This window comes from Mytilus galloprovincialis, chromosome 9 (assembly GCF_965363235.1).
Source record: "Mytilus galloprovincialis chromosome 9, xbMytGall1.hap1.1, whole genome shotgun sequence".
NCBI classification, from domain to species: domain Eukaryota; kingdom Metazoa; phylum Mollusca; class Bivalvia; order Mytilida; family Mytilidae; genus Mytilus; species Mytilus galloprovincialis.
In genome coordinates, this window is record NC_134846.1 from 27883554 (window position 1) to 27904265 (window position 20712).

At 33.3% G+C, this 20712-nt stretch overlaps 1 protein-coding gene across 2 annotated transcripts in view; it reads right to left on the reverse strand.

Moving 5' to 3' along the window:
* Nucleotides 1–10228, reverse strand: part of LOC143044728 (cytosolic Fe-S cluster assembly factor NUBP2 homolog) — a 38717-nt gene extending 28489 nt beyond the window's left edge. Inside the window, exon 1 of one of the 2 annotated variants that reach the window (XM_076216834.1) lies at nucleotides 10129–10228. In XM_076216834.1, the coding sequence (XP_076072949.1) occupies nucleotides 10129–10177 (49 nt within the window). In that variant the 5' untranslated portion in view covers nucleotides 10178–10228. The remainder of the gene's footprint in view (nucleotides 1–10128) is intronic. The other variant, XM_076216833.1, reaches the window with a different exon arrangement.
* Nucleotides 10229–20712: the final 10484 nt, after the last annotated feature.

A 20712-nucleotide genomic window follows, 5' to 3' on the forward strand; every position in this document is an offset into this window, starting at 1 on the left:
AAAAAATGTTTGAAGAAATTTTCTTTTTTATTTCTGAAATTTCAAATGAGAAAAATTGAACCCAATTTTTTTAATCACATCCCCCTTTCCCTTATTCCAAAACTAATCTCAATTAAAATTTCTAATGGAGTTTGCAACAATAACTACTCATTTAAATACATCATAAAATATTAAGATGTAAAAAAACTGCTTGTTATCACTGCATTGTAAAGATTATTTTAATTTATCAGTTGGTAGTAAAAAGTGAATATACATTGTATATTGTATATAACAAAGATTTAAGTTGATTCTGGACAAAGAAAGATAACTCCAATTAAAAAAAAATCTTGCTATTGCACAATATTTTGCAATTAGATATTTCTTGCTTACTATTCTGGACAAAGAAATTTAACTCTTATTAAAAAAAAATTTGCTATTTCACAATATTGTGCAATTAGATATTTCTTGCCATTGCGCAATACTGTGCAATTGAAAAGACTTGCTATTGCACAATACTTAATATAATAATTTAAGATCCTGATTTGGACCAACTTGAAAACTGGGCCCATAATAAAAAATCTAAGTACATTTTTGGATTCAGCATATCAAAGAACCCCAAGATTTCAATTTTTGTTAAAATCAGACTAAGTTTAATTTTGGACCCTTTGGACTTTAGTGTAGACCAATTTGAAAACAGGACCAAAAATGAAGAATCTACATACACAGTTAGATTTGGTATATCAAAGAACCCCATTTATTCAATTTTTGATGAAATCAAACAAAGTTTAATTTTGGACCCCGATTTGGACCAACTTGAAAACTGGGCCAATAATCAAGAATCTAAGTACATTTTTTGATTCAGCATATCAAAGAACCTAACTGATTCATTTTTTGTCAAAATCAAACTAAGTTTAATTTTGGACCCTTTGGACCTTAATGTAGACCAATTTGAAAACGGGACCAAAAGTTAAGAATCTACATACACAGTCATGACAGTTAGATTCGGCATATCAAAGAACCCCAATTATTCAATTTTGATGAAATCAAACAAAGTTTAATTTTGGACCCTTTGGGCCCCTTATTCTGTTGGGACCAAAACTCCCAAAATCAATACCAACCTTCCTTTTATGGTCATAAACCTTGTGTTTAAATTTCATAGATTTCTATTTACTTATACTAACGTTATGGTGCGAAAACCAAGAAAAATGCTTATTTGGGTCCCTTTTTGGCCCCTAATTCCTAAACTGTTGGGACCTAAACTCCCAAAATCAATACCAACCTTCCTTTTGTAGTCATTAACATTGTGTTTAAATTTCATTGATTTCTATTTACTTAAACTAAAGTTATTTTGCGAAAACCAAGAATAATGCTTATTTGGGCCCTTTTTTGGCCCCTAATTCCTAAACTGTTGAAACCAAAACTCCCAAAATCAATCCCAACCGTTCTTTTGTGGTCATAAACCTTGTGTCAAAATTTCATAGATTTCTATTAACTTAAACTAAAGTTATAGTGCGAAAACCAAGAAAATGCTTATTTGGGCCCTTTTTGGCCCTTAATTCCTAAAATGTTGGGACCAAAACTCCCAAAATCAATATCAACCTTCCTTTTGTGTTCATAAACCTTGTGTTAAAATTTCATAGATTTCCATTCACTTTTACTAAAGTTAGAGTGCGAAAACTAAAAGTATTCGGACGACGACGACGACGACAACGACGACAACGACGACGCAGACGACGACGCCAACGTGATAGCAATATACGACGAAAAATTTTTCAAATTTTGCGGTCGTATAAAAATCTAAGTACATGTTAAGATTCAGCATATCAAAAAAACCCAAGAATTCAATTTTTGTTAAAATCAAACTTAGTTTAATTTTGGACCCTTTGGAACTTAATGTAGACCAATTTGAAAATGGACCAAAAATTAAGAATCTACATACACAGTTAGATTCGGCATATCAAAGAACCCCAATTATTCAATTTTTGAGGAATTCAAACAAAGTTTAATTTTGGACCCTTTGGGACCCTTATTCCTAAACTGTTGGGACCAAAACTCCCAAAATCAATCCCAACCTTCCTTTTATGGTCATAAACCTTGTGTTTAAGTTCATAGATTTCTATTTACTTATACTTATAAGTTATGGTGCGAAAACCAAGAAAAATGCTTATTTAGGCCCCTTTTTGGCCCCTTATTCCTAAACTGTAGGGACCTCAACTCCCAAAATCAATCCCAACCTTCCTTTTATAGTCATAAACCTTGTGTTTAAATTTCATAGATTTCTATTCACTTATACCAAAGTTATAGTGCGAAAACCAAGAATAATGCTTATTTGGGCCCTTTTTTGGCCCCTAATTCTTAAACTGTTGGGACCAAAACTCCCAAAATCAATCCCAACCTTCCTTTAGTGGTCATAAACCTTGTGTCAAAATTTCATAGATTTCTATTTACTTAAAGTTATATTGCGAAAACCAAGTAAATGCTTATTTGGGCCCTTTTTGGCCCCTAATTCCCAAACTGTTGGGACCAACACTTCCTTTTATGGTCATAAACCTTGTGTTTAAATTTCATAGATTTTTATTTACTTATAAAGTTACTTTACTATAAGTTATAGTGTGAAAACCAAAAGTCTTCGGACGCCGCCACCGCCAACGTGATACCAATATACAACCAAAAAATTTCAATTTTTGCGGTCGTATTAAAAAGATCATTTAAAAAATTACATTTTTATTCATATTTTTTTTTTTTAACATTTTCAACAAAATCATGAGATAAGGGTAGTGAGATATCACAAGATTATATGCATAATCAAATGTCTCTGCTTATATGCCAAGGATTCTAATTTTCTAGTTTATTTATATGGTAATTTCTCATACCAGTACAATCCCTATTTTTGATAACTTTCAAATAATTTGGAAATTGTCTACTAAGACATGCAAGTTTTTCATTTTGTAGAGTTTGAAATCATGTTAATGCAAGAAGTTAAAGGCAATGGCTAGGATTGCCAGCAAAAAATAACAATAGGACTTTGGTAACAACAGTTTTTTCTTCTAAAACTAATTGCCAAAATGTATTTCAGGACAGGGACCTGATTTCATACAGAAATTGCAGGTAAAAATAATGCAAAATTTTAAATTATGTCTTTATGATTAGCATCAGGATACTTTGATCTGTCTTCCTTTCATTGCCCCTTATTTTTTTGAACAACTTAACCCTTACCATGCTGAATTGTTTTCAGAAAATGTCTAGTTTTTCGTTTATTTGCAAAAATATGCAAATTATATGCAAATGAGCTTAGCCCTGTTGCTGTAGCATATTGATTCCTTTAAATCTAATGTAGGTGATCACTGGGTGGGGTGGTCAGGGTGAGGAGGCCGGGATTGGTGGGCGGGAATTTGCCCCAAAGTTGGTCATCAGGTACAAAAAGCGTCAATTTTGACGACTTTTCGTCCTTTCTCTTGACCAAGAAGACCCAGGGATGCTGGTAAAGGTATCCAGCTGTAGCCTGCATTAAGAGTGGACCCTAGTTAACAAATTGATGCCAACAGTTGTTAGGTGGGAGTGAATCTGATCTTGATTCAGCCGTCTACAGAAGGTCATTAGGACCAAAAATACAGAATTTGACGATTTTTTTCGATTTTTTACTTTTTTACCATAAGTAGTCGTTTCCTATGCGTATTTCAATAATAATTAAAAACCAATTGTTCAAAGAACAATTGAAGGTCTTTCAACCAATAAGGGTCTATTTAGATATGAAAATATTAAAATTCAGTTGAAAATGTCAGTTCCTATGGCTTAATGATGTATAAATATGAATTTTAAGCAAAGGTCAAAGTCTAGAACGTCCAATTTACCTATGACCTTGACCTCAAGTTCAAGGTCATAGACTAAACATCTCAAATAAAAAGACACTAGTTCCTTAATATGTATGGTTCATGAGTAAAATCACTTTACGCATAATTCTTAATATAAGAGGGGCGAAAACTCCCTTTTATTGTTTACGCACCCTCGCAACCAAAATTTATAAGTTAAGACATGTCGCAACTAACAATTTAGTAAAAAGAAATTGTCGATATCTTATAAGGTTAATGAAAAAAGATGAAAATAAGCCAAAATCAAAATTAAGAATTTGACCTTGACCTTTGACCTTGACCTAATTTTCATTTTTTTGGACCAAGGATCTTAAATCAAAAGACCCTAGGTCTCTATCACTTATAGTTTACCAGTTAGAAATGCATATCACTGATATCATATATAAAAGGGGGGATAACTCTCATATGGAGTCTCCGGATAGCTTCCGTTGAAATGAAACAGAACATCCTAAGGATATAACGAGCAATTTGGAAAAATAAATTTGTCGGTTTCTTATACGGTTGGGAAGTAGTAGTGGCCACAAGAAAAACAGTGTTTGGGGAGATAACTCTTACAAGGTAAAGGTTTTTGTTACGCGGTGTCAGTTTCAGAAGCGCATTAACTGTTTGATATCATATACCAAATATCTAAGCGACATCTTGTGAAACAAAAAAACAGCAAGGGAAAAAAAAGTTGGCGGAAGAAAAAAAAAAAAAAAAATAATAATAATTAAAAACCAATTGTTCAGAGAACAATTGAAGGTCTTTCAACCAATAAGGATCTATTTAGATATGAAAATATTAAAATTCAGTTGAAAATGTCAGTTCCTATGGCTTAATGATGTATAAATATGAATTTTAAGCAAAGGTCAAAATCTAGAACGTCCAATCAACCTATGACCTTGACCTCAATTTCAAGGTCATAGACTAAACATCTCAAATAAAAAGACACTAGTTCCTTAATATGTATGGTTCATGAGTAAAATCACTTTACGCATAATTCTTAATATAAGAGGGGCGAAAACTCCCTTTTATTGTTTACGCACCCTCGCAACCAAAATTTATAAGTTACGACATGTCGCAACTAACAATTTAGTAAAAAAAAATTGTCGATATCTTATAAGGTTAATGAAAAAAGGTGAAAAAACGCCAAAATCAAAATTAAGAATTTGACCTTGACCTTTGACCTTGACCTTATTTTCATTTTTTTGGACCAAGGATCTTTAATCAAAAGACCCTAGGTCTCTATCACTTATAGTTTACCACTTAGAAATGCATATCACTGATATCATATATAAAAGGGGGGATAACTCCCATATGGAGTCTCCGGATAGCTTCCGTTGAAATGAAACAGAACATCCTAAGGATATAACGAGCAATTTGGAAAAATAAATTTGTCGGTTTCTTATACGGTTGCGAAGTAGTAGTGGCCACAAGAAAAACAGTGTTCGGGGAGATAACTCTTACAAGGTAAAGGTTTTTGTTGCGCGGTGTCAGTTTCAGAAGCGCATTAACTGTTCGATATCATATACCAAATATCTAAGCGACATCTTGTGAAACAAAAAAACAGCGAAGGAAAAAAAAGTTGGCGGAAGAAAAAAAAAAAAAAAAATAATAATAATAATTAAAAACCAATTGTTCAAAGAACAATTGAAGGTCTTTCAACCAATAAGGATCTATTTTGATATGAAAATATTAAGATTCAGTTGAAAATGTCAGTTCCTATGGCTTTATGATATAAAAATTTGAATTTCAGGCAAAGGTCAAAATCTAGAACGTCCAATTAACCTATGATCTTGACCTCAATTTCAAGGTCATACACCAAGGATCCCAAATCAAAAGACCCTAGGTCTGTATTATGTATGGTTCATGAGTTATATCACTTTACGGAAAATTCTAAATATAAGAGGGGCAAACACTCCCATTTATTGTCTACGCACCCTTCCAATCTAAATTTATAAGTTACGACATGACGCAACTAACAATTTAGTAAAGATAATTTGTCGAAATCTTATAAAGTTAATGAAAATAAGTGAAAATAAGCCAAAATAAAAATTTAGAATTTGACCTTGACCTTTGACCTTGACCTAATTTTCATTTTTTTGAACCAAGGATCTTAAATCTAAAGACCCTAGGTCTCTATCACTTATGGTTTACCAGTTAGATATGCATATCACTTATATCATATAAAAAGGGGGGATAACTCTCATATGGAGTCTCCGTATAGCTTCGGTCAAAATAAAACAGAACATCCTGAGGACTTAACGAGCAATTTGGAAAAATGAATTTGTCGGTTTTTTATACGGTTGCAAAGCCTTAGAGGACACAAGAAAAACAGTGTTCGGGGAGATAACTCTTACAAGGTAAAATTTTTTGTTACGCGGTGTCAGTTTCAGAAGCGTATTAACTGTTCGATATCATATACCATATATCTAAGCGACATCTTGTGAAACAAAAAAACAGCGAAGGAAAAAAAAGTTGGCGGAAGAAAAAAAAAAAAAAAAATAATAATAATACTAATAATTAAAAATCAATTGTTCAAAGAACAATTGAAGGTCTTTCAACCAATAAGGATCTATTTAGATATGAAAATATTAAAATTCAGTTGAAAATGTAAGTTCCTATGGCTTAATGATGTATAAATATGAATTTTAAGCAAAGGTCAAAATCTAGAACGTCCAATTTACCTATGACCTTGACCTCAATTTCAAGGTCATAGACTAAACATCTCAAATAAAAAGACACTAGTTCCTTAATATGTATAGTTCATGAGTAAAATCACTTTACGCATAATTCTTAATATAAGAGGGGCGAAAACTCCCATTTATTGTCTATGCACCCTTGCAACCAAATTTTATAAGTTACGACATGTCGCAACTTACAATTTAGTAAAAATAATTTGTCGATATCTTATAAAGTTAATGAAAATAAGTGAAAATAAGCCCAAATCAAAATTTAGAATTTGACCTTGACCTTTGACCTTGACCTAATTTTCATTTTTTTGGACCAAGGATCTTAAATCAAAAGACCCTAGGTCTCTATCACTTATAGTTTACCAGTTAGAAATGCATATCACTGATATCATATATAAAAGGGGGGATAACTCTCATATGGAGTCTCCGGATAGCTTCCGTTGAAATGAAACAGAACATCCTAAGGATATAACGAACAATTTGGATAAATAAATTTGTCGGTTTCTTATACGGTCGCGAAGGAGTAGTGGCCACAAGAAAAACAGTGTTCGGGGAGATAACTCTTACAAGGTAAAGTTTTTTGTTACGCGGTGTCAGTTTCAGAAGCCTATTAACTGTTTGATATCATTTACCTTATATCTAAGCGATATCTTGTGAAACAAAAAAACAGCGAAGGAAAAAAAAGTTGGCGGAAGAAAAAAAAAAAAAATAATAATAATAATTAAAAACCAATTGTTCAAAGAACAATTGAAGGTCTTTCAACCAATAAGGATCTATTTAGATATGAAAATATTAAAATTCAGTTGAAAATGTCAGTTCCTATGGCTTTATGATGTATAAATATGAATTTCAAGCAAAGGTCAAAATCTAGAACGTCCAATTAACCTATGACCTTGACCTCAATTTCAAGGTCATAGACTTAACATCTCAAATAAAAAGACACTAATTCCTTAATATGTATGGTTCATGAGTAAAATCACTTTACGCATAATTCTTAATATAAGAGGGGCGAAAACTCCCTTTTATTGTTTACGCACCCTCGCAACCAAAATTTATAAGTTACGACATGTTGCAACTAACAATTTAGTAAAAAAAAATTGTCGATATCTTATAAGGTTAATGAAAAAAGGTGAAAATAAGCCAAAATCAAAATTAAGAATTTGACCTTGACCTTTGACCTTGACCTAATTTTCATTTTTTTGGACCAAGGATTTTAAATCAAAAGACCCTAGGTCTCTATCACTTATAGTTTACCAGTTAGAAATGCATATCTCTGATATCATATATAAAAGGGGGGATAACTCTCATATGGAGTCTCCGGATAGCTTCCATTGAAATGAAACAGAACATCCTAAGGATATAACGAGCAATTTGGAAAAATAAATTTGTCGGTTTCTTATACGGTTGCGAAGAAGTAGTGGCCACAAGAAAAACAGTGTTTGGGGAGATAACTCTTACAAGGTAAAGGTTTTTGTTACGCGGTGTCAGTTTCAGAAGCGCATTAACTGTTCAATATCATATACCAAATATCTAAGCGACATCTTGTGAAACAAAAAAACAGCGAAGGAAAAAAAAGTTGGCGGAAGAAAAAAAAAAAAAAAAATAATAATAATAATAATAATAATAATAATAATAATAATCAGAACAAACCCTATAGGTCTTTCACCTAAAAGGTTGAAAGACCTAATAATAATCAGAACAAACCCTATAGGTCTTTCACCTGAAAGGTTGAAAGACCTAATAATAATAATAATAATAATCAGAACAAATACAATAGGTCTTTCAACAGAAAGGTTGAAAGACCTAATAATAATAATCAGAACAAATACAATAGGTCTTTCAACAGAAAGGTTGAAAGACCTTATTACGATCAGTAGTTATATGGCCAAGGGTTTGGACTATTTTTGCATGTTTTATGCCTCTGAATTTCCTGTGTAAGACACAGATGTGAAGCCCACCCCTCCAGAAAACCGACTTTCAGCCGATATGGATAGCCTCAGGTTGACGGAAGATGCATAACTTATAAATTAAGTATCAAAAAGTATGGAACGCCATTGGATCCAAATAACTATAATCTGGGTATCCCCCGTCATATGACGGTGGGTCACCGCATGGTAAGGGTTAATATGAAATAAAAAATTTATTGAACATCATACATCATGTACATTGTAGCAATGATAAATAAAAAGCACATTTACAAGTTTAGATATAAAACATTTTTTATATCAGTGCCTGCTTGAATATATTTTACCAGTACAGATTGCACTAGTCATAAAAAAATGTAAGGAGCTTCTGCAGAACCCTGTGTCTTGCCTAACATTAATGCTGTAAGCATGGTCAGTGTAAAATTGTAATATTGACTTTTAAAGTGAGTCCATTTAACATAAAAATACAGATTTATCAAAATTAAAAACAAAATAAGTTTTTTTAGATGCTACATGTACATGTATTTCTTACATTTTATAGTTATGGTGATTAGCTTCAGTCCAAGTTTCATAACAATCCACAAAAATTTATAAATTTATCATGTTAAACAAATTTAATCGTAGACTGTCTGTAAATGATAGTTGTAAAACTCTAACTGTCCATCTATTAGAAAAAAACTGAAATTGAAAATATATTTTCATAACTTTGCACATTATCCATTAATCATATTATAAAAAAAGCTTAAGCTAAAGTTTCATTAAGTTCTATTTCATAACTTTAATACGGAAAAATGAAAACAAATAAATTTAGTGGTGGGTACATGTATGTGTATTTTGGTCATATACAAGCTTTTGTCCAAATTAAAAGTATTATGCTGACAGCAGATTCAAAAATTGCTACATGCATGACATGTGTGTCTCCCTTTTGCAAAATAAATTTAGTGTTGTAAACAAAATGTCTCTAAATGATATTATTGATTATGATACCTGGTCCAGGAAATACTTTATACCTTTTGGCAACAAGTCTTGGAAGTACTAAATTAATAACAACTATTTCTTATTGTTACTTTTTCGGTTATCATATGGTTATCATGGTTATTGGTAGCCAGTGTCCAATTTTGTTTTTAATGTCCACCAATTAGTATAATTAGCTATTAGTATTATAGACTAGTCATGAGAGTTTTCAATGTTGGTTTTATTGGGGTCTACGCGTGACGTGGAAACGGCTGATTTTTCTAAGCGTGACATGTGAATATGAATAATTAAGTGTGAAAATGGGAAACAAAGTGTGGCGGGACACAGGAAATTACATTTGCTATTATGGCAATGAGAAGTGGAATACAGGAGTCTCAATTCTATGATCAGAGGGCAAGCAGAGCAGCTCATTCATAAAAAAGGAAAATTGAAATTTACAGTAGCTACTGTAGGTGCTAACTGTATATATATTTTTTTCAAGTCAAAATCAAGGGCTACTGAATGATGCTGTAGTACTGATAGATCTACTAGTATAATTTGTGCTTTTTTCCAAAGAAGTCTATCAAGAGTAGATTTTAACCCAGCTCAAACCGTTAGCCTGTATTTGAAATATTGCAATGCAATGATATGTATTCCTTCAATGAGTGTGTCAAAATAGATTTCAGTGATAAAAGGACAATTTTGTCAATAAATATGGGCCTTTCCTACCATTTGGACTAGCCATTGATATAGAGTCGTCTAAACGTTTGAAGTACATGTATTTCGGAACCTTTCCAAGCTTATCTTTGAATGATACGCAGATGGCAGTTAGGTCCGCTGCTGTATGCCCTGAGGTAATCGGTGCCCTCAGGTAATCGTGGCAATAGTGCCCATTTGCGTAGTAATAACATGATCTAAAAATAGAATAAACTAAAAATACATCATTGTACTTTCTATTTCGACTGACAGTATATGTGCGAAAAATAGGAGAAAACAGGAACACATACAATAAGTTACAATAAGTTACGACAAATAATTCACGAAAAAAATTCAAATATTTGGTTTATTTGTGATCATTGCAACGTGAACAGATATTTATTTAGTGAAACGTAAATGACTTAAAATAATTAAAAAGAAAACACTTTTTGAATGGCGATTTAAACTTTTATAATAATAGTTGTCAAAAACTGGTTTCATAGAGATTTATGTAAATAAATGTATATACAATTATTTAAACTAACTATTAAAGAATAAAAGTTATCCACACATGCCTAAGGCAGCAAACATTTGATTTTCGGGGGGGGGGGGGGGGGGGGTGCTATGGATTTTTTTCCTTCGGCGAAAGACAATATTTTTTGGAGACAGGTCGAAAACATTTTTTTCTTTCATTTCAATTTTAGCATTACATATAGTGGCAGAACAATTAGAAGCAAACTTTTAAAAAAAAACCATAGCCCCCCCCTGAAAATGAAATGATTGCTGCCTAAGTTTCATGAATGTCCTGTTGAAACTTTGACTATCATTGTGTTTGGTAATATATGACACTTACATATGGACAGATTACGCATATATTGATTTTGGTTACTTCTTTTAAAGTAACATAAGTAGAAAATGATAACATTTAATAGATAGGTTATTAAAATCAGTCCATCTTGTTCGACTACATGAGGGGCAGTGGCGGATTCATTCCCTTTTTTTTTTAAAGGGGGAGTCCCCAATCCAGGACACAAGGAGGGGGTTCCAACTATATGTTCCCATTCAAATGCATTGATCTCCAAAAAAAAGGGTTCCTATCCCCAGAACACCCCTGGACCCGCCACTGAGCTGTTACAAAAAATATCGCTATAAACTGTCACGGCATTATTTGAATTTAAGTGTATGCATCTTGCACTGTAAGATTAGCATTAACACTAATGCAAAATTGTTAAATAATTAACACTTTCGTTGGTTTTTTCTTATCTTTGTTTGAAATGTATTTTATTTAAAGCTTCTTTGTGTACCATTCTTTGTTTATTCGAAAGGGGTAGTAGATAATATGAGGCAGGCATAACCTGTGAATGGGGACGAAGTCTGTATGTATTATTTTTTTAATTCAATCACGTTGATAAAAGAAACCGAAATACCGTACGTAACGTTCCCGATTTTGATTCAGTTGTTAGGGAATTAGCTGTGACGTTGTTTAAATTATGACGTCATATTCAATGTAAACAAAAGAAACGCTTCCATCAGGTAACGTTTTTTTCAAACCAAACAATTATTAAAAATGAAATTGTATTGAGTTCCAATCTTATATTTTACTAGACTGATACATATAATTTTCTTTTTAAAGTCTCATGCAAACAAGACAGATTTCTGCGCAAATGCGGGGAAAACCGGAACAGGAACTAGATCTGAAAAAAAAAGTTAACGATTTTGAGTTCATTAGTAGAATGAAAAATTCGGGAAATTTTCCCGATTTTTTTTTTTTATTGATTTTTCTACCGTAATTGGGGACTTCGTCCCCATATAAATATATATATATACAATTAAAATAGAAGAACCTAGATGACGATATGTATGCGTTCAATAATGATACATATAAAAAAGAAGCTGTGGTATAAATCCCAATGAGACAACTGTCCACAAAAGGACACAGAAATTAACAACTGTAGGTCACCGTACGGCCTTCAACAATGAGCAAAGTCCATATCGCATTGTCATCTATAAAAGGTTCAGAAATAACAATGAAATCCAATTGAAACGAGAAAACTAACGGCCTTAATTATATAAAACAAATGAACAAAAACAAATAGCAAAGAAACGACAACCACTGAATTACAGGCTCCTGACTTGGGGCAGGCACATACGTTTTTTTTTTCTCATAAAAGTTGTACAAACAATCGATATGTGAAAAGTATTCTATCAATTATATCAAAGTATATTAAGCAAAGCATACATTAATAGATCCGTATTTTACTCGATTGGCTTTAAAATACTAGTAGTTAATAATATATGACACTAACATATGGACAGATTACGCATATATTGATTTTGGTTACTTCTTTTAAAGTAACATATATAAGTAGAAAATGATAACATTTAATAGATAGGTTATTGAAAATCAGTCCATCTTGTCCGACTGCATGAGGGGCAGTGGCGGATCCATCCATTTAAAAAAGGGGGGTTCCCAATTCAGGACACAAGGAGGGGGTTCCAACTATATGTTTCCATTCAAATGCATTGATCTAAAAAAAAAAAGGTGCCTATACTCAGAACACCCCTGGACCCGCCACTGTCCATTGTTCAACTACTAAATTGTCTGTTTTACTTACTAGTACACTTGGTACAATAAAAAACCTGATAATAAATTGTTCAAATAAGGCCCTTGAAAATAGTGGAATTAATTACTTTTGGAGTGTCAAAAAATTGCATGCATACAATGGTGATTTTAAATCTGTTCAAAGTTTAGATTTTTCTACTCTATATACCACTTTGCCTCATATTCTTATTAAGAAAAAATGCACATCCCTAATTAACTGGGCATTTAAAAAGTCGGAATGCGAGTACATATGTTCAAACTCTTTGCGATCATTTTTTAGTAGCAATAAACAAAAGAACTATGTCAATTGGACATGCTTTGATACTATTTATGCGCTTGAATTTTTATTTGGATAACATTTTTGTTCGCTTTAGATATTCCGTATATCGTCAAGTTATTGGAATTCCAATGGGGACTAACTGTGAACCAATTATTGCGGACCTGTTTTTGTATTGTTATGAGTTACAATTTATGACTTAAATTAGCAAAGACCCATCAAAACAATATTTGATACAAAAATTTAACAATACTTTTAGATATTTGGATGATATATTGGCTCTCAATGATAACGACTTCCGTATGTATAATAAAGAAATTTATCCTGTAGAACTTACTTTAATTAAAGCTAATGATAACAATGACCACTGCCCTTTCCTCGATCTTGATATCTATATCATAAACGGGAAGATTAATACAAAAATTGTTGATAAGAGAGATGTTTTTTCATTTCCTATTGTTAATTATTCATTTGAAGATGGTGACGTTCCCTTGTCATCATCTTATGGTGTTTATATATCTCAACTTGTACGATTCTCTCGTTTATGTAACAACGTATTAGATTTTAGCGAGAGAAATTTATGTATTACTAAAAAATTATTACACCAGTGTTTTCGATATCACAAACTGGTCAAAACATTTACTAAATTTTATCATCGGTATAAGGAAATAATTCGTAAATTTAACTCAACATGCAGACATCTTATACGTTCAGGTATTTCACATCCAATTTTTTATGGAAATATTCTATATAAAGAACAAAAATGTCAGTATTCTCCTCAGAAACTAACAAAACCTTTAAATAGACTTATTAAAAAGGGATATAGTTACGATACTGTTGTCAGGTCATTAAAGATTGCATATTTTGGCTTTAATATTGATTCACTGATAGAGTCTTTGAATCGGAACTAAACACATCTATTTCTAAAAAAAAACAGTTGTTGGCATGACACGGGTTATGTTCCTCTCATATATTTTATGATAGTATGATACTAAACCCCTAACGGGAGGGATTGTGCCTGATATTCATATGATGAACACATAATCTTTCAATCAGTTTAATTGAGGTCTGGAGCTGGCATGTAAGTTAACTGCTAGTAGTCTGTTGTTATTTATGTACTATTGTCATTTTATTTATTTTCTTTTGTTACATCTTTTGACATCAGACTCGGACTTCTCTTGAACTGAATTATAATGTGCGTATTGTTATGCTTTTACTTTTCTACACTGGCTAGATGTATAAGGGGAGGGTTGAGATCTCATAAACATGTTTAACCCCGCCGCAATTTTGCGCATGTCCCAAGTCAGGAGCCTCTGGCCTTTGTTAGGCTTGTATGATTTTAAATTTTAGTTTCTTGTGTATAATTCGGAGTTTAGTATGACGTCCATTATCACTGAACTATTATGCATATTTTTAGGGGCCAGCTGAAGGACACCTACAGCTGCGGGAATTCTCGCTACATTGGAGACCCATTGGTTGCCTTCGACTGTTGTCTGCTCTATGGTCGGGTGGTTGTCGCTTTGACATATTCACCATTTCCTTTCTCTATTTTAATAACTATGTTTCTGATCTAATTTTCTATAAACGGCATCTATATATTTACACTACAAATCTACAACTCTCAGTCTATGGCTACACGTGCTGATCTTATCTATATTCATGCATAATATTCATTAGCTGTGTATGAGTATCAAAATCGTATCATACGCGATGATGACCAGCCAGTACATACTAAAATGATTTTATTCACCATTATTAAAAAAGAGAAACATTGCAGTACGAACAGTAATCTATTTGTTTTTTCATTTGACATTACTTTGAAAGTAACGTAGTTACAAGCACAGGTTATACAGTATATAACTGCTTTTTGTAGAATGTTAATTGTCTTAATCAATCTTATTTGAGAGATGTTGGATATTTTCAAGGAAAAACCTCACATCTCCAGTGGACTTTTGTACATGGTCAGATAACCTTAGGTCATCTCTAAATTACTGTGTATTTCCTGTATCTCAGATCATATCTATGATTGCTCACATGGTGAGGCTACCTCAGGTCACCTCTGTATGATTGAACATTGTGAGGTTACCTAATATTACCTCTGTATATTGCTGTACATGGTGAGGTTACTCTGTATTACTGCACATACTCGTATTACCGTATAGCGGGTTATTTTCGCGGGTGTAAAATTTCGCGATTTTCATTGAAAAGGGTTTACGAAAAATTTTGGCGGTTATTATTTTGGCGGATTCAACATTTTTAGCATTACCTTTGCATGTACATTTTTAAATTGGCGGAATTTATTTTGGCGATTATGTTCTATCCGCGAAAATTTACACCCCGCGAAAATATCCCGCTATACGGTACCACATTTTGTATAAACTTTACAAAAGACAATTTTTTTAGTTTTCCTCAGCGCACTTCTGCATTTCTATACATGGTCAAGTGCACATGTTAACTAATGTCATTTCTTAACTACTGTATATAAATATGTAACCTCAGAATACCCCTGTATGTTAGAATATGGTGAGGTTACCTAAGGTCACAACTTCATGGTCATTGTACCAGCTGCATGTTACCACAGATACACTTTGCAAAACGCTAATTTTCTACAAACCTCAGGTGACCACAATTGAATGTTCATAATTCCCTTCGTCAGCTTAGTCCGTCCAGATAACATCTATGTTCTTTTTTTCACGGACAGGCTACCTCAGGTCATCTGTAAATTACTGTACATGACCAGGTTACCTCAGGTCATCTGTAAATTACTGTACATGACAAGGTTACCTCAGGTCATATGTAAATTGCTATACATGACCAGGTTACCTCAGGGAACCACTGTACTACTGTGCATGGTAAGGTTACCTCAGGGAACCATGGTACTACTGTGCATGATGATCGGGTTACTTCAAGGAACCATTGTTCTACTGTGCATGGTCTGGTTACCTCAGGGATACATTGTACTACTGTGCATGGTCATGTTACCGAGGGAACCATTGCACTACTGTGCATGGTCAGGTTACCTCAGGGAACCACTGTACTACTGTGTATGGTCAGGTTCCCTCAGGGAACCATTGTACTACTGTGCATTGTCATGTTACCTCAGGGAACCTTTGTACTACTGTGCATTGTCAGATTTTCTCAGGGAACCACTGTACAACTGGGCATGGTCAAGTAACCCCAGGGAACCATTATACTTATCTGCAGGGAACCATTGAACTGTGTATATTCAGGTTACTTAAGTGAACCATTGTACTACTGTGCATGGTAGGTAACCTCAGAGAATCATTATACTACTGTGCATGGTCATGTTACACCAGGTTACCACAATACAACTGGGCATTGTCAGGTAACCTCAGGGAACCATTGTACTACTGTCCAGGGAACCATTGTACTATTGTGCATGTTCAAGTCTCCTCAGGGAAACGTTGTTCTACTGTGCATGGTCATGGTACCTCAGGGAACCATTGTACTGTTGTGTATTGTGAGCGCACCTCAAGGAATCATTGTACTACTGTGCATGGTCAGGTTACCTCAGGGAACCAATGCACTACTGTGCATGGTCAGGTTTCTTCAGGAAACCATTGTACTACTCTGCATGGTAGGTAACCTAAGGGAATCATTGTACTACCCTGCATGGTCAGATAACTTCAGGGAACAATTGTACTACTGTGCATGGTAAGTAATTAGGGAATCATTGCACTACCATGCATGGTCAGCTTACTTCAGAGAATCATTGCACTACTGTGCATGATCAGATTACTTCAGGGAACCATTGAACTACTGTACATGGTCATGTTACCTCAGGGAACCATTGTACTGCTGTGCATGGTCAGTTTATTATCTCAGGGAACCATTGTACTACTGTGCATGGTCAGGTTACCTCAGGAAAAATTGTGCTTCTGTGTATGGTCAGGTTACCTCAGGGAACCATTGTGGTTCTGTGCATTGTCAGGTTTCCTCAGGGAACCATTCTGTTATCCATTTGTTTTATGTGTTTGGACTTTTGATTTTGCCTTTTGATTTTTGATTTTCCTTTTTGAATTTTCCTTGGAGTTTAGTATTTTTGCTTCTACTACTGTACATGGTCATGTTACCTCAGGGAACCACATTACTACTGTGTATGGTCAGGTTACCTCAGGGAACCATTGTACTATTGTGCATTGTCATGCTACCTCAGGTGACCATTGTACTACTGTGCATGGTCAGGTTTCCCAAGGGAATCATTGTACTACTGTACATGGTCAGGTTACTGCAGGGAACCATTGTACTTCTGTGCATTGCCAGGTTACCTCAGGGAACCATTGTACTACTGTGCATGGTAAGTTTATCTCAGGGAACCATTGTACTAATGTGCATGGTCAGGTTACCTCAGGGAACCATTGTACTACTATGCATTGTCAGGTTTCCTCAGGGAACCATTGCACTACTGTACATGGTCATGTTACCTCAGGGAACCACTGTACTACTGTGCATGGCCAGGTTACCTCAGGGAACCATTGTACTACTGTGCATTGTCATGTTACCTCAGGGAACCATTGTACTACTGTGCATGGTCAGGTTTACCCAGGGAACCATTGTAATACTGTACATGGTCAGATTACTTCAGGGAACCATTTTACTTCTGTGCATGGTCAGGTTACCTCAGGGAACAATTGCACTACTGTGCCTGGTCAGAATACTTCAGGAACCATTGTACTACTGTGCATGGTAGGTTTCCTCAGGGAACCATTGTACTAATGTGCATGGTCATGTTACCTCAGGGAACCATTGTACTCTTGTGCATGGTCAGGTTACCTCAGTGAACCGCTGTACAACTGTGCATGGTCAGGTTATTCATAAAGATAGACAGGAATGAGATTTACAGATAATTTAGTAGACTAAATTTTTTTCTGAACTCATTTTTTCTGTTTGTTTATAGGTTTATGGTGAATGGAAACATAAATATAGACTTTTTAAAAAATCTTGCATTTTTTTGGGATATCATTCCAGGAAAATGGAAGGATATCATGTTTACTTGAAGTGGTGAGGTCTAGTAAAAATAGTAAACAGACAGTAGAAAAAAAAATGAGTTGACTTCACGATTGCGTAACGTTTTATTCTTCGTGGCAAGACCCCCTTTTTTCAATCAAATCACAATTTCACTTTGGTAAATACATGATATGAACATGATTTTTTTTCTAAGATCAGCTGTTTTGCATGTAAGCCTATGGAGCAGTCATTAACAAGACTGCAACCTTATGTTAATTTGATTTGAATCGATTATATTTGTTGTTATTTTTAGGTTACCTGAGGTAATCCTGTTATGAAAGAATACTTCGTAGATACTTTGCTGGTATATGCATTTATGCTGTAATTACACAATTTCTTAATTTAAAATGTAGGACTTCATAGATTTGTATTGTTTATGCGATTATATGTAAATGTTACATGAGTTCACTTGAGTTAAATGGATTGTATTTGTCGTTATAATTGGGGTTACCTGAGGTAACCCTGTCATGAATGAATACTTCGAAGATACTTTGCTAGTCTTTACACTAATTGTAATAAACTAACTTATTCATTTTGAATGTAGAAATTCATTGAAGTTATATTGTTTATGAGATATATATGTAAAGGTGATCTCAAATAACTTCAGTTAAGTGGGTTATATTTGCAATTATATTTGGGGTTACCTCAGGTACCCCCGTTATGAAAGAATGCTTATTAGATAGTTTGCTAGTGTAAACATTTATGTTGTAATCAAACAATTTCTTTATTTTACATGTAGGACTTCACAGATGTAAATTGCTTACGCGATATTTAGAAAATGCGATCTGTCTTAACTCGATTTAAATGGATTATACTTGTAGCTAATTTATGGGTTACCTGAGGTAACCCTGTCATGACAGAATACTTAGTAGATACTTTGTTAGATTATGTATTTATGGTGTAATAAACCAACTTCTTCATTTTCAATGTAGGAATTCATTGAAGTTATATTGTTTATGTGATGTAAATGTAAAGGTGATCTGAATTAACTTGAGTTAAATTTGTTGTAATTGCTGTTATTGCTTGGGTTACCTCAGGTAACCCTGTTATGAAAAAAATATTAGTAGATACTATGCTAGTGTATACATTTGTATTTTAATCACACAATTTCTTAATTTAAAAATGTAGGACTTCATAGATTTGAATTTTTTATTTGATGTTATTGGTATGGTTACCCGAGGTTATCCTGTCATGTAAGAATACTTTGTAGATAGTTTTCCAGAATATACATTTAAGTTGTAATAAACGATTTACTTTTTTATAAATTTGAACTTCATAGATGTGTATTGTTTATATGATATTTAGGAAAGGCAACTTAAGTTAACTTTATTTGAATTGATTATATTTACTGTTATTTTTGGGGTTACCTGAGGTAACCCTGTTATGAAAGAATACTTCGTACATACTTTTCTGGTATATGCATTGATGTTGTAATTACACAAATTTTTAATTTAAAATGTAGGACTTCATAGATTTGTATTGTTTATGCGATGTATAGATATATGTTACCTGAGTAAACTTAAGTTAAAAGGGTTGTATTTGTTGTTATTATTAGGTTACCTGAGGTAACCCTGTCTCAGGTAACCCTGTAATGAATGAATTCTTCGTAGATACTTTGCTAGTGTTTACATTAATTGTAATAAACAAACTTCTTTATTTCAAATGAAGTACTTCATGAAAGTTGTATTGCTTATGTGATGTACATGTAAAGGTGAACTCAGTTAACTTCAGTTAAGTGGGTTATATTTGTAATTATGTCTGGGGTTACCTCAGGTACCCATGACATGAAGAATGCTTCTTAGAAAGTTTGCTATTGTAAACATTTATATTTCTTTGTTTTAAATGAAGGACTTCATAGATGTGTATTGTTTATGTGATATACCGGAAAGGCGACTTAAGTTAACTTGATATGAATGGATAATACTTGTTGCTATTTTATGGGTTACCTGAGGTAACCCTGTCATGACAGAATACTTAGTAGATACTTTGCTAGTATATGCATTTATGGTGTAATAAACCAACTTCTTCGTTTTTAATGTAGAAATTCATTGAAGTTATAATGTTTATGTGATGTATATGTAAAGGTGATCTGAATTCACTTGAGTTAAATAGGTTGTATTTGTTGTTATTGTATTGGTTACCTCAGGTAACCCTGCTATGAAAGAATTCTTAGTAGATACTTTGCTAGTGTATCCATTTGTATTGTAATTCCACAATTTTTTTATTTGAAATGTAGGACTTCATAGATTTGTATTGTTTATGTGATGCATATATATTTAAAGGTGACCTCAGTGAACTTGAGTTAGATGGGTTAACTTTGTTGTTATTGTTATGGTTACCTAAGGTAACCCTGTAATGAATGAATCCTTCGTAGACACTTTGCTAGTGTTTACATTAATTGTAATAAACAAACTTCTTTATTTTAAATGTAGAACGTCATGAAAGTTGTATTGTTTATGTGATGCGCATGTAAGGGTGACATCAGTTTACTTCAGTTAAGTGGGTTATATTTGTAATTATGTCTGGGGTTACCTCAGGTACCCATGTTATGAAGAATGCTTTTGAGATAGTTTGCTAGTGTAAACATTTATGTTGTAATCGGACATTTTTTTTATTTTAAATGTAGGACTTCATAGATGGGTATTGTTTATGTGATATTTCTGAAAGGCGACTTAAGTTAACTTGATATGAATGGATAAAACTTGTTTCT